This window comes from Suricata suricatta, chromosome 5 (assembly GCF_006229205.1).
Source record: "Suricata suricatta isolate VVHF042 chromosome 5, meerkat_22Aug2017_6uvM2_HiC, whole genome shotgun sequence".
In the NCBI taxonomy this organism is placed as follows: Eukaryota; Metazoa; Chordata; class Mammalia; order Carnivora; family Herpestidae; genus Suricata; species Suricata suricatta.
Window position 1 is genome coordinate 129,294,848 of NC_043704.1, and position 14,955 is coordinate 129,309,802.

Here is a 14,955-nt window from a genome sequence, read left to right on the forward strand (position 1 = left end):
CCTGGTGTTCTGGAAGGACTGAAAGGGAAGGCAAAGGGTGGAAAATTTACCCCAGGGAAAGTTGATTCATTGGCTGATGTGTCTGCCCATCCAAGTATTTATCATCCTGCAAAATGAACTGCTGAATATGATAGACGTGGTCCTACTGCACCAAAAAGTCTTATTGGAAAGAGAGATAATTAGACAGAAGATTATAAACTCAGGATGCTACTCCAGTGAAGGGGAGGGGAATCTGAATTGGGTTTGATAAGGGGCACCTGGGTGGCTTGGTGAAGCATCAGACATCAGCTCAGGTCATAATCTCACGAACCGTGAGTTTGAGCCCATTGTCAGGCTCTGTGGTGACAGCTCGGAGCCTGAAGCCTGCTTTGGATTCTGTGTCTCCCTCTCTCTCTGCCCTTCCCTGACTCACGCTCCCTCTCTCTCAAAAATAAATAAACATTTAAAAAAATTTTAAATAAATAACTAAATTAGATTTGGTTGGGCTGGGGAGGGGGGTGCCTAAAGCACAGGAGCAGGGGTGCGACACTTGAGGGCAGAGCTGTGTAAGCAGGAAGGATCACAGGAGGCGTGAGAATGGTGGGGTAGAGGGAAGGCATTGTTGAGAAGCCTGGAGCAGGCATGTGGGAGGGAAAAGAGCTCTGAAGCCTCAGAATTAAACGGGGTCAGAGGGTCTTCTAAGCTCCTTTAAAATCCAGAGGTTTTCCTAAGAGCTCCAGGGAAATGAAGACTGGCTGCATGATTTGTGGGGCTCGATGTAGAAAGAAAGCATAGGTCCCATCCTCAAATACCAAGACTTGCAAGATGGTGACAGCAAGCGCCCCCTTCCCTGCGCCCTCGTGTGACAGCACAGTTGCCAGTCCCAGGAAGCTGGCCATGGAGGAGGACACTGCTCAAAGGTTTTTAGCAGCGAGTGGGATTCTCAAGAGGTCAACAGTCTGCCGTCTGACAGTCTCCAACCGAGCCACTTCAGGGACAGCAGGGTGAATTGGAGAACTGTATGCACCAGCAGATTTGATCTGGACACACCCGCCCCCTCCTTCTGGACTCTGCCTCCTGCACACATCCATGCCTGCAGGAAGCTGGGGACACGAAGACCGTTTGCAGAGTGGTTTCACAACGGCTGAGATCACAGCTTCTCTCCTCATTACACAGGGCAGTGTCCGGAAGAGATAAGCATTTAGAAATTCTTTGCCCAATGGAAGCAAAAGAATGTATCAGCGGAAAGCAGGTGGGTGGTTGATGGTGCCTGGCTCATGTGAAGAATTAACATGGAAATCAGGACAAGAAGGGAAGTACTTTTTTCTCAGTATTTGAAATCTGTAGGAGATGACACTTACTTTTTTCCCTGAAGGTCCGGGATTTCCAATGTTCCCTTTAGCTCCCATCGGCCCAAAAGAGCCCTGTACAAAAACAGGAGACATGTATGTTGGTGTTGCAGCAATTCTTGGAAAGCCCATTAGATGAGTCTTGCTTTTCTTCATGTCATTTCCAACAGCTCCTTGATGCCTGCTTAACAAGAGACCCAGCCACCCAGGGAAGAGACATCTGTGCCGAAAGTGGGGTGCTCAGGTGAGAGTCCTGGTTAGAAGGCCACAAGTCTTCATCTGCTGGGACACCACGAGCCCGTCCGGGGCCTTTGTGAGAACCAGAAAAGGTGCTCTTGACATGATGTATGTTATTTCTACATGCGGCAAATTGGTTGGAAGGTACTGATTCTGTGAGAACAAGGCACTGCCACTCATGAGGATTGCACCACGTGCATCCAAAACAGAATGTGCTTCAGTCCCATCTGAAAGTGGGCACAAGTGCACTCCACAAACATGCCAGCGCGATAACGAGCTGAACACAGGTGTTCCTTCTGACTTCTCGCTCTCGGAGCTGAAGAACTGAGCAGAATCAGAACATTTTCCATCGGAAGCCCTCACCATCCCGACTCTTTGTTACTTATGGTCAGAAACCCAGGGACCAAACAGATTCAGAGGTGAACTGAGGAATCAAATCAGGTTGGGTGGTGAGGGATCTTTGTAGAGTCCATTTCAAATATCTACAGTCGGCGGAGATACGCATGGCATGGATACATTTTTAAAAGTTAGAAAAACCAGCAGAGTGCATCAGGGTTTGAAATTCTCACAAGTCGGCAAGGTCTGGACTCTTCCAAATGCTGCCTTCAGGCTGATGTGAGGGGTCTGTGCTCTCCCAGTAAAACCCCAGTGAAGGAGAGAGAGGAGGGCTTACTTGACATGCAAGGATCAGGGCTGTGCTAAAATTTGCTCCCGATCCTTTTTGTCACAAATGTATCCCAAATTAATTGAAAAATAAAATACCCAAAATAGAGATAATATAAAATAAACTATATATGAAGATGTTTTTGAAGTAAGAGAAAATGGTCTCATTGGAGGCCATTGAATTCCAACATTCCTGAGTCACTCACCTGAGGTCCTTTGTGCCCTTGACTTCCTTTCTCTCCTTTGCTGCCAGGAATTCCATTTACCCCCTATAGTGGTAACAAAAGAAACATAATTACATGAGGCCATGAACATGCACTTTCTTCTTTAATGCTTTTGAAACATGTCTACAGAAAAGCATAGGTCTAGCAGTGCACCTCACCTTGTAACTGTGAGATTAGGCATATCTTACAAAAGGAATTGAGCAGAGGCCCAGACTCAGTGGTACAGATCCTACCAAGGCATTTCTGCCTAGATCAAAGACCTTCATTCCCTTCTGACAGGGGGAAATCAAAAGGAGACTACAGGGAGAAATAAAACCCTTAGAAGAAGGAGCTAAGATATAAACAATGGTCAGATGGGTTCCTTTATTGGGGCAGGTTACCTAGGCCTGAGGGCTCATCATCAATGTGTAAAATGGAAAGCAAAGTTGTTTCAAGTTAGTATAAAAGGACGTTTTAGGAACAGAAGCCCTATCAGAGGAATTTAGGCATAATTTCCCCCATATTATCATCAGATGCAATTTTCTCATAGAGATCTCTTGCATAGTAGAAAAAAATGGAGGCGCTGGTAACGTTTCCCACCAAGGCAGCAGCTGTCCATTGGCCCTGGTTGCCCGGTGCACATGGTTGTTGCACCCACTGGCCCAGCCTTGGTTCATTGCCTGAGTATCAAAGAGACCCTGGAGCTGAGCTAAAGTCACCCTTCTCCCTACAAAGGGGAGATGGATCTGGGCTGGTCACATGGTGACTCAATCTAAAGGATTTGCTAGCTGGTGGCTTGATTCAGGGACCCTAGGACCCTCAAGAGAATAACAAATGCTACCTTAGTGTTAGTATCTGAAACTTCCTAAAAGGAAAATGAAGTCTTGAGAAGGTCTTAGGTCTTTACACACCTTCCAGACAAGCTCTGGCTTAACATGGGCTCCATAAGGTAACTAAATACCCAAGTGTTACAACACCATTCTCGGGGCATGCCTCCACCATATTTCCAACATGAGAGAGAGACAGAGATGTCCTGACTCCAACGCCCATATCAGCAATGATGCGATCAAGAAAGAATGGCTCATGTCTGAATCATCTCCTGCCTTGAACCCTCTCTGGAAAGCAAAAGATAGGGCTCAGGTACCTACTAACCACTAACTAGTAATTATTACTAATTTATAGTAATGAGTTGACTGCTGATATAATAGTAAGGTTTTACTAATTCATTATTAGTAACAAACTGATACACTATTAGGTGAGCACAGAGCATCCATTTCCTCTAATCATGAGCTGCAAAACAGGAGTAGGTTTGATGAAGCAAAATCACTCTCCCATCATGGGAAATGTAGAATTCCAGAAACATGGACCACGGAGGAGGCCAGGAGCAGATTAAGCATTTCTCATTTATTTTTATACAGAACTACCCACTGGCTTCCCATTGGAATAACTCGGCATTATTTATCAATATTTATGAAATACTTCAACATACCTGTGGGCCTTGTAATCCATCAGCTCCCTGGGCGCCTGGAAGTCCAGGATCTCCTGGCACCCCCTGATGAACAAGTTTTCAGTGTCAATACTGTATCCACATAGTTTCCATAGAGATTTTTCTCTTTAGACTACCTAGTACTGTAATATATAGTACATGGGTAATATTTTGAATGAACCTTGGCTCACCCCTTACTTTGCCTAGGATTTTATTCATTTCCATACTAAAAAATGAACATGATTGTTACTCTAGTGAAGAATTTCACTCCCATCCAGTTGATTCCCAGTGCTTGTGAAAAGCAGTCAAATATATAACATTTGGGATCGCACAGGTCCTCTTGTCTCTGAGGTGCCTGTGAAGGGGGCTCTGCCTCAGGTCAGGCCTGTCCAGTCCCTGGCAGCTGAACGATGGGCCCTTCTGTTTCCGCTCCATGGGCGGGGCCATGTCTATTGCTCTACATTTCCTGTAACGTCCTCGTCACATTCTTGCTCATTCTCAGTGCCATCTGCACATGAGGACTCTCCTTGGAACCGACCCCTTGCAGGGCAGGATGTAAAGGGTACTCACCGAGACACCTGGGGGCCCCCTTTGGCCTTCCCTTCCCTGGAACACAAAAGGCAAAGTGTTAGTGTGTATATCCAAGTGGAGGGTTCTTGGAGGCAAACCAGCCTGTTTCATTCCCTGACAGACATAAGTAATGAGTAGCTCACAGAAATGGCTTCCCTGAAGCACTTTCCAAAGACAAGTTTTCATGCTGGGCGCTTCATTATGGACGAACATTTGGGGGATTGATTGAAAGCCAATCTGAAATTCATTACAGATCCGGCTCCAGTCTGACAATTACTCAGGAGGTTGTTTGGAGAATCAAATCATTCTGAAAAACCTGACTCCTCTCCTTCCCTCTTCATCAGATTCCACAGAGCACTGTCTTGTCTGCTAATCAGAGGCTTCCTACGTGAGAACAAGCTGTGTCCTGTCTGTCTCTCTGTCCCAGACCCTGAATATATCTTAAGGGAGAGTAAAAATTGTTAGGTTCAGCGCTTCACACAGGAGCCCACTAAGGTTTGTTTTCATAGAATTCTACAAGAAGGAAATGGCCAATGGGGTCTGCTCAACAATGTGGTGGTCCAGTGGCCTGGCCACCGGCCAGCTTCACCTGAGAAAGGGGCTGATTGATCTCTGAAGCCAGAAATCTGCATGCACTTAACCTGAGGTGATTTCCATGTCCCCAGCTCAGGCTCCCCATCTAGTGGCTGACTTTGCCACACCCTGTCCAGAGAGTGTTCAAGGCGGGAGAGGATTGAGACCCCAGATTTTAACTTCTTTTTTCCTAAACAGCAACAATAAAATCTATACTCTCGCGTCCCCCACGTCCTCCGCCCCTGCCCCTCTGAGAGAGCTAGGGAACATCTCAATCATCAATCTACTTTGTATTGTGATAAATGACTATGATTCCTTTAGGTACAAGACAAATACTTTTTAAAAAATTCCATTTAGGCATTCAGAAAGGCAGCCACAGAAATTATTTCAGAATCAGTTTTCTTTCAACTGCCTACCATCCGAATCTCCTTAGAATGAACTACCTGACCAAGTATCACCTCTACCACGTTGGCTAATGCTCAGAATTCCTTCCCTGAGGGTCTGCCCCCTTGATTCAAGTACTCTGGTTTCAAAATGCAGATGCCCTTTGGGAGAAGTTACCCATTCTAACTTGTGAGATCTTTGTACCTTGATGTGACTAATAGAATTCCTGACCTGAAAACAGGGAAGAAACAGCAAACAAAGGTGAGGCCACTATCACCCTGTGATGTCATAATTCCATCAAAAGGGTAAAAGAGCTTTTGGCCTACATACAGACAATATTGCACAATGGTTAGAGATGTGTCTTTAGAAGTCAGGCATTCTTGAGCTCAAGGCTGCTGCTTGTGTGGCACAGAGCAATTGCACAGTAAGCCTTAGCTAGGAGGTCAGGACCCCAGACTCTGGTGTGAGACAGTCTGGGTTCAAACCCCAGTTCTGCCACTTGTTGCCTATCCTGATCCTGGGCAAGTGTTCCAAGGGTCCTTGTTATTCTCATCTGTAAAATGGATATAATAATAGTATCTACCTAGTAGGCTTGTTATGAGGATTTAATGAATTAATGTTGAAGGGTGATTTGATCAGGACTTGGCATAAAATACATGCTATAAAAATATAAATATTATTATTTAGAAGGATTTGTGTGTTCTTTAAATGTTTATTTGTTTTCGAGAGAGAGTGCGAGTGGGGCAGGAGCAAAGAGAGAGGGAGACAGAGGATCCAAAGTGGGCTCTGCCCTGACAGCAGCAGCCCTATGTGGGGCTCCAACTCACACACTGTGAGATCATGACCCAAGCCAAAGTCTGAGGCTTAACTATTCGAGCCATCTCAGTGCCTGTATAAACATTTGTGTGTGACAGGCCAAAAAGAAGGGACCCGGAATGTCATTTCTAGTGTTCTGGTTCTCAGTCCATCAAGCCACTACCGTGGCAACACCTGGTACAATCAACTTGCATAAGTTGGAATTCTGTCCCACAGAGTGGGAGGCCGTGTCTTAGGTTTGCTTGTGTTCCTAGAATCTGTTACCTACTTAAGATCCTCTGACCCTCACAGAGAATTCTGGCCTTCACTAGAAGTAAGGGAAGAGGTAGAAAAGCTTAATGTTGTTTTATATTCACATTGCCTTGTTCAGTTCAGGAGAAGAGAGGTCACAAAGGAGGAGCTGCGAAGGACAGGGTGTGAAGAGAGGAGAGGGGGCCTGAGAGCTTCCTGTCTCTGAAGTGACTTAGAGTCACTGGCTGGTTTGTCCAAGTAGTAATCCCCAGCCCCATCCCTAGTTTTTCAAAGGTGTTTGATTGAGGGGGGGCAGTTATAAAGCTATTTCAGACTAAGAGTATTTTCTCTTAAACCAAGAAAAATACACATTTCTCTTTCAAATTTATTGCATGTAGGGGCTCCTGGGTGGCTCAGTCGACTGAGTATCAGAATTCAGCTCAGGTCATCATCTCATGGTCTGTGGGTTTGAGCCCCACATCGGGCTCTGTGCTGACAGCTCAGAGCCTGGAGCCTGCTTCAGATTCAGTACCTCCCTCTCTCTCTTGCCCTCCCTTGCTTGTGCTCTGTCTCTGTCTCTCAAAAATAAATAAACACTTTAAAACTTTTTAATTTATTGTATGTAGTATATGTTGCTGCTCCCTGGACTCCTCTGGTTAATTTTTTTAATATAGTTTATTGTCAAGTTGGTTTCCATATAGCACTCAGTGCTCTTCCCCACAAGTGCCCTCCTTCATGTCCACCACCCTCCTTCCCTTTTCCCCCTCCTCCTTCAGCCCTCAGTTTGTTTTAAGTATTCAAGAGTCTCTCATGGTTTGCCTCCATCTCTCTCCCTAACTCTTTCTCCCTCCTTCCCCCTCCTCATGGTCCTTGTTAAATTTTTCCTGTTAGACTTATGAGTGAAAACATATGGTATCTGTCCTTCTCTGCCTGACTTTTTTCACTTAGCATGACACCCTTGAGTTCCATCCACATAATTAACAATAGAACTCCCTTACGACCCAGCAATAGCACTGCTAGGGATTTGCCCAAGGGATACAGAAGTGCTGATGCATAGGAGCACATGTACCCCAATGTTAATAGCAGCACTTTCAACAATAGCCAAATCATGGAAAGAGCCTAAATGTCCATCAACTGATGAATGGATCAAGAAGATGTGGTATATATATACAATGGAGTACTACATGGCAATGAGGAAGAATGAAATCTGGCCATTCATGGCAACGTGGATGGAACTCGAGGGTGTTCTCTGATTAATTTTTATTCTCTTGTGTGGAGAACAGGACAGAGTCCCAGAGAATTTTTACCAGAAGCACCAGGAAGCCTAAGCCAACTGACTATAGATCTTATCCTTTAAGAACTAAGATTCAAGATAAACAGAAGCAAGAGGAATTACAACACATTTCCCCACTATCTAGCTAGTGATCCGCCACAGCCTTCAGAGTGATGAGAAGACTCCAAGTCTGCGATAGAAAAGGAAGCCAAGTATTTTCAGTTCTCAAGTGAACAAAGCGCGGGGTCAAATCCAGAAGGCTGTGCGTTATTGTCTTTTTATGATCTCCATTCTGAGTGCATGATAAAATGGTTTCTAACTCATTATAATTATCATCTCCCACTTCATTAGTCCACAAAAAGAAAAGTGGGTTCTTGGTTTTTCCATAAAAAGAAGGGGAAATCCAGTATTCCTGTTTTAGGCGTGATATCACAGGGGAGGCTATAATGTTGCCCTAGGCTCTTGAGTGTGCCACAGGCTTGTCCCTAGTCACCAGTGTTTTGGTTCATTCAAGAAAATTTGCCACTGGTGACATATGAAGATAAAGACAGTGGGTTTACCCAGTTCATATTCTTATAGAAGCTCAGAGATGCTAAGCTACCGGAGGAGGATTTTCATGTTAAAGGCGCTGACTCTTTCCAAAGACATTCAAAAGCCTCTGGAAGATGGAAGAAGGAAGGCAGACTGTCATAGAGGTTCTCAACTAGGAGCAATTTTGCTCCCTGCCCTCACTCCCCACTCCCCCTCATCCCACACACTTGGCAAAATCTGCAGACATTTTGTGCCTGCCACAACTTGAGGGGAGTGAGTGCTACTGACATCTAGTGGGTAGAGAACAAGGGTGCTCTTAGACATCCTTGAATATACATGACAGCCACTCACATCACCTAGCCCCAAATGACAATAGTCCCAATGTCTCAGTCGTGGACCAGCCAACTCTGCAGTGCCAAGTACTGTGAAAACCTTTATGACATCTTCAGATGATAAATGTTCAAGGAAAAACTCACCATTCTTCCTCTGGAATTAGGATCACCCGGAATCCCTGTCAGTCCAGTTCTACCCTAGAAATACAATTGTTCCCCCAAGATAATAAGGCAATATATTGTGACTAATTACATCAGCATAAAAACCTCATGCACTATTAAAACAGCAGAGCAAATGGGTTATGCTAGAATCTTCTGCATGTTAACAATACTGGGTATATATCTGTTAAAGAAGAAAATGGTGTAGCAACATGCACTGCTAACTATCAGGTTCCCCATAGAATATCACCTGCCAGAAACTTAATAATTTTACCCATAAAAGTATAACCTGGTAAAGATCTGTCTTGTTTTCAGAAAACAATGCTCTTTTAAATGTGAACTCAGTGGTGTTATTCAATTATAGAAGGAACACATATTTTATTATATAATTAAGACTTCGTGAAAGCCTCCATTCAGTAACAGAATTAATCATTCATATATATGTAAATAGGTCTATAGGTTCTGTGTACATAAAATAGAACCAGTTACTTGTCTTCCTTGTTCTCCTTTGGAGCCCTTTTGTCCTTTGATGTTGCTGTGTCGTCCTGGATTACCCTAGAGGAAGGTTTAAAAAGTATTTCAGAATCAAGGAATATCAGCTTTTTCTTTCAAATACAACGGTACAATGTTCAAGTATTGAGCTGATTGGGGTTAAGAGAGGATGGGTGAGAGAAAATTCTCCATATTTTAAATTTACCAATTTTTGAAAAAAATAAAATAATATTTTCCCAAGTTTGAAGAAGGTTTGGTGTCAATGAAGTGATAAGAGTGCTTGCTGAAGCAATGACAATGACCTCTTCTCTGCATTGGCAGCCTCACTGATGTCCGAACATGCTTCTGCTACTCCCTTAGAGGTCTAAGAAGATTCCCTCATAACTGAGTCTGCAATTAGGGAATCTGTAAGATTAGAAGCTCAATAAGCAAAACTGTGGAAATGTCTCCCCAAAAGGACACTGGAAGTCTCAACGTAACAATAGGATGATTAAGATGTAAGCCAAGTTCCCAGCTCCAAATTTTTTTTATGTTTTTTTTATCTTTTGAAAGAGAGAGCACAAGTGGGAGAGGAGCAGAGACAGAGGAGGACAGAGGATCCGAAGCGGGCTTTGCACTGACAGCCTGACAGGAGCAAGGCCAACATGGTGGCTCAAGCTCACAATCCATGAGATCATGACCTGAGCCAAAGTCGGACACCACTGGGCCACCCAGGAGCCCCGAAATTTTCAACATAATCAGCCAAGATCAGATGTGGACAGATTTTTCCCAATACCTACTACCCCCACTCCCAAGACAAGCTTTCACCTAGATGTCAGTGGGCGACACAGGGAAAGGAGACAGGAGCCTGAAGCAACTACATAATTCAGAGCCAACTAGACCCCAGTAACTTACAGGATCTCCTGGGAAGCCTTTCTCCCCATATGTCCCAGGGGGGCCTCTGGAACCTGGGCTGCCCTAAAAAATAAATAAATAAAATGAGCTTCTGAGTTAGCTTGTAGGAGGGTTTCAGGATGGTGTTAAAATGTCAAGAGTGTGGTTTCGGCAGCAAGAAAGTCAATCAGACAAAACGATCCACATTCCTTTTTCCCAGTGGGTTTCCTCGGACTTCTCAAGCAGTGCTCAGTTCAGTTTAAAAAAATTTTTTTAATGTTTTTATTTATTTTTGAGAGAGAGAGACAGTGTGAGCAGGGGAGGGTCAGAGAGAGAAGGAGTCACAGGATCTGAAGACAGGCTCCAGGCTCTGAGCTAGCGGCCAGCACAGAGCCCGACGCAGGGCTCAAACCCACAAACTGTGAGATCATGACCTGAGCCGAAGTCGGATGCTTAACCGACTGAGCCACCCAGGCGCCCCAAGCAGTGCTCAGTTCAGTTTTAAAAGGTCAGGATTATCTATAGTCAGGATTGTCCATAATGAAGTTGAGCCATGGGAAAACTCTCATGATCTAGTGTGGCGCTGTCCCACAGAACGTTCTGCACTAATAGAAATATTCTCTGTGTTGTCTAATATGGTAACCACTAGCCCTATGTGGCTATTGAGCCCGTGAAATGTGGCTAGTACCACTGAAGAGCAGAATTTTTCACTTTCACTAATTTGAATTTAACTAGTCTTCTATTGCTGGTGGGTATTGTATTGGATGTCTCAGCCAGTCTAGGAACTTCTGACATTTATAATGAAATTGCCCACCGGAAATCTCCACAGGAATGTTCCAGCTGAGTGTTCCCAGCTAAGCTTGCCCAAGCCAGGATTGTTCAAGACATTTTGAATGACTGATTTCCTGCTTCTCTGGCCGCCTAGATCTAGAGATCTTATGTCCTGGAGCCAGAACTAGGGGGAGAGAAGCTAGTCGCCTGGGGTGTAGAATTTAGGGAGGCAATTTTGCAGAGCTCTGAGAATGAGTACGTCCTTAAATACTGCACTCTGCTGCTCATTCCAGCACAGGCCTTGCCTTAGTATGTCTTGTGTCTGTTCTCACTGATGCTGCTTTACTTGAAGGCTTTGTCACTTCTCAACTTGATTATTCCAGATCCTCTCATTTTTGCCTTGCATCTATGTCATTTATGACACATTCTCCACACCACTGACAAGTAATATTTTCAACATGCAAATTCAGTAGTGGCCCATGTACTTAAAGCCTTTAAAAGGTTCCCAGTCGCCTAATGGTTAAAAGCCTAACTCCTCCACATGGCTCACCAGTGCCTTCCCAATCTCTTCCCACCACTGCCAAAACCTCACCTCCCTCTACCTGTACTCCAAAGCTCAACTTGCAGTGCCCTTGAACCTCTGTGTCTTTGCTTATGCTGTTCCCTCTGTCTAGAATGGCCTTCCTCCATGTCTTGCTAATTCCTATCACCTTCAGCTCAGGGATCATCTCCTCCAGAAAGGCTTTCTGAACTAACTCCCTCCCCACCTGAGTTAGGGCTGTTAGGTGCCCTTCGCTGGGCTCCCACGTAGTTGCCTACGACATGACCTCAATCACATTCTGAACTGTCATTAGCAATTAATATGTCTGTCTTTCTACGTCGGGGGATCCTTGAGGACAAGGACAGTGTGGTTCATCTCTGAATCATCAGCATATAACTCAGTGCTTGGCACATGCCAGGTATTCAAAAATATTGCATAAGTAAGTGGGTCAGAACCTAACAACAGAGCTGTTTGGAACCAACTGGCACATATTAGTAAGTATTGAAATGAATTTAAGATAAAACAGCTTCACTGTAATTTACTACACCAAGGTCACCAAAATAATTCTGTACCTTTCTATTGATTTTTATGGTTTTTTTTTTCTGATGCAATAAAGAGAACAAGGAAGCTGCTGGAAGGCAAAAACAATCATTTTCAGACTTCTGAAGAACACGCCAAAGGAAGAACCTTGCACGCCTTGAATCCCTCACTGGAATTCTTGAAAATTCCCAAATGGGAAGGGCAGCATCTGTTCAGTAGTAACAAGCCTTCCTTGTGTGGTCAAGTCAGCTCTTAATTTTCTCCCTTCTAAGCACTGATGCACAGCAGTTAAGACTATCTCTGTCACCAACTTCTTCTTTGATTTACTGAAGATTTACCTGGGATCCTGGATCACCTTTTTCTCCTTTTTCCCCAGGTAACCCATGAAAGCCCTAAAAGAAGACAAGGAAAACAAAACCCCCATTTAAAGAACAATATATCAACGTCATGATGATGTTAAGGTACTTGAAAGATGGCTTACCTCTTCCCCATCCAGTCCCTTAAGCCCATCATCTCCTCTTTCTCCCTGAGGGACAACAGGGAGCACAATCAGGTCAGAGGAGAGCTGGGCCACATACTTACTGGGAAACAAATCCTGTCAGGAAATCAAATGCGGCTGAGAAGACACTACAGTACCTTAGATCCAGAATATCCTTTGGCTCCCTGTAAAAGATGAAATACCTCTCACTGACACATCGGAGATAGTCAGGAGGTGGGTCCACACCCCGCTGGGGACGGAAGTGGCTGCCTCCCTAAAGAGGGTGATTGTGTTCTTTAGTTGCCTCAGGCTCTACAACCACAGGGGTTACAGAGCTGGGATTGAACAAACGATCAAAACTCAGGGAGATTTCTAAGAAGTAGAAGTAGTCTGCAGGGGAGGACAGTAGCAAGTAATTGGAGAGAGAGGAAAGGGGGGGCATGCTGGGGGATGGAACAGAGAAAAGGAGGGAGGGAGGAAAGGAGGAGAGAGGCAAGAGGCTATTGTGGGGAATTCAAAATCACATTTCCAGCAGAGCCTTACCTTTTGGCCCCGCTCCCCTGGACATCCTGCAATCCCTTTATCTCCTGTCGGCCCAATTTCTCCTCGTCTTCCCTAAGGAAAGGTACCCAAACAGTCCAAAGTGACTCTTTTGCCAAAAATCAGCAGTTTACTTTTTAAGAGACCAAGCTAGAGCACAGGAGCGCTCTGAGCTTCAGACAGCAAATCCTCCCACAACTCCGTCATTTTAACTCTGCTTTTCCCCTCCATTCCGGCGTCTTCCCAGTCAACTTTCAGGGCTTCCTTGCAAGGCCCAAGATCACACAGAGTGAGGAGGAGCCCGGATGCCACACCATCTCATCCGATGGCGCAGCCAAAGGTTCAGAAGTCCCTTTCCTTGCCGGCCACCTTTCAAATACTCCAGCAACACACGTTGGCCCTGACACTGTGCCCAAGGTCCCAGAGCTGCCCTGGAAAAGTCAGCATTGCTGACAGGCCTGCAGCAAGCCAGTGCCAGGGGACCGGGGCTGAGTAGAAGCAGCTGAAGGGAGGGAGGGGCCACTATCACAAGAACCAAAAGATGGGAAGTGCTCGTGTTATGGAAATGAACAGCAGGTGAAACACCCTGAGTCAGACCATCCCCTGGGAGAAGAGTGTTCAAGGTCAATGATGTGTTCATCTCCCAGCAATCCTGCTTCTCCCAGGAAATATTTAAACACAGGTAAATGCCGGAGTAAAATGACTCTCGAGAGAAAAGCAGTGTTGTGCTTCTGGAAGGCAGGACCCCCCCCCCCCCCACCTGGCTGTCTCTTTACCTAGTTGTGTCCCTGGTGCCTGGCTCAGATCTGGGTGCAGAGTGGGTGCTGACAGTTTGCTGTTCGGATGAATACTTGTTTGGCAATGAGCTTGATTCTTCCCTTTCTGATAGGTGAGGGGAGAGGGGATTTTCCTTCCTCCTGCTTTGCTCTCTTTACTCTGAAGATTATTCCCAGGAAAGCAGGAGGCCTCACTCGTGGCCACAGGTCGCTGAGAGCTACTGAATGGCCAGACACCCAGTCAAAGCCCTCCATGCTGCCTGGGTGGGCTCCAAGACCCCCTGCAGGTATGTGGGAGGTGAGTTAGAGCTCATTGTGTAAACTAGGATAGCACTAGAACCAGAGGAAAATAGAAAAGTTTTACAGATCAGCAGACTGGGGGTGTCAAGAAGTTAAGTGTCTTGCCAAGGTCTCTCGTCCAGGTCAGCCCATGGCTATCTGACCACAGAGCCTGTGCTTTTAATCAGAATTTGCTGCCCAGACAAAGAGCTAGCTTGCTGCTAAGGGGATGGAGGTACAGGCTGGATGCTTCCTGAACTTTCCCTGCCCCAAACAGAACCACCCAAGTGTTTCAGTTCCTTCGAATCTATTCTCCCAATTTGATGAATCTAGTGAGAGTTCTGGTTTAAGGGTCAAAGATTGAGATTAGAAAACTTCTGTGTACCATGCATCCAGAAAGCCGAGCCATTCCATATACTAAACACTGAACTCTGAGTCCAAAGGCAGCCCCTCAAGATAGCCCTGCTTTGCCCTGCAACGGGGGTGGGGGGCCCAGAGCATGCCTGGCTCCCTGCTACTGACAAAAACATGCCAGGCAACATGTAGGTTAGCCTGCTCCCTCCTTCCCTCCACAAGTTCACTTGACAAGTACTCATGACCCAGACAAATAAAAGGAGGGGGAAACAACCCATTTTCCTCTAAAACCACCAGAAAATTCCTTCTGTAGCAACATAAAGCTTTCTGTGCAAAAGAAAATCACTGCTCATGTCGTGGAGGAGGGTCAGAAAAACTTACAGGGTCCCCGTCCTCTCCCCGGTGTCCTCTGCTGCCTTTCAGACCGGGAAAGCCCTGGGAGGAAAGAGAAAATACACTTCAGCGGCTTCCTACAACTTGAACTTGTGACATCCGTTAGGTGTTACAGACAAATCCCTCCCTTCA

At 45.4% G+C, this 14,955-nt stretch overlaps 1 protein-coding gene across 1 annotated transcript in view; it reads right to left on the reverse strand.

Moving 5' to 3' along the window:
• The window catches only part of COL6A5 (collagen type VI alpha 5 chain), an 83,535-nt gene that overhangs the window by 42,828 nt on the left and 25,752 nt on the right, over positions 1 to 14,955 (reverse strand). The window contains exons 12-23 of the mRNA XM_029940830.1: positions 14,812 to 14,865; positions 13,025 to 13,096; positions 12,640 to 12,666; positions 12,485 to 12,529; positions 12,342 to 12,395; positions 10,173 to 10,235; positions 9,276 to 9,341; positions 8,772 to 8,825; positions 4,488 to 4,523; positions 3,921 to 3,983; positions 2,435 to 2,497; positions 1,341 to 1,403 (exon numbers count right to left, since the gene is read on the reverse strand). Of these exons, the coding sequence (XP_029796690.1) occupies positions 1,341 to 1,403; positions 2,435 to 2,497; positions 3,921 to 3,983; positions 4,488 to 4,523; positions 8,772 to 8,825; positions 9,276 to 9,341; positions 10,173 to 10,235; positions 12,342 to 12,395; positions 12,485 to 12,529; positions 12,640 to 12,666; positions 13,025 to 13,096; positions 14,812 to 14,865 (660 nt within the window). The remainder of the gene's footprint in view (positions 1 to 1,340; positions 1,404 to 2,434; positions 2,498 to 3,920; positions 3,984 to 4,487; positions 4,524 to 8,771; positions 8,826 to 9,275; positions 9,342 to 10,172; positions 10,236 to 12,341; positions 12,396 to 12,484; positions 12,530 to 12,639; positions 12,667 to 13,024; positions 13,097 to 14,811; positions 14,866 to 14,955) is intronic.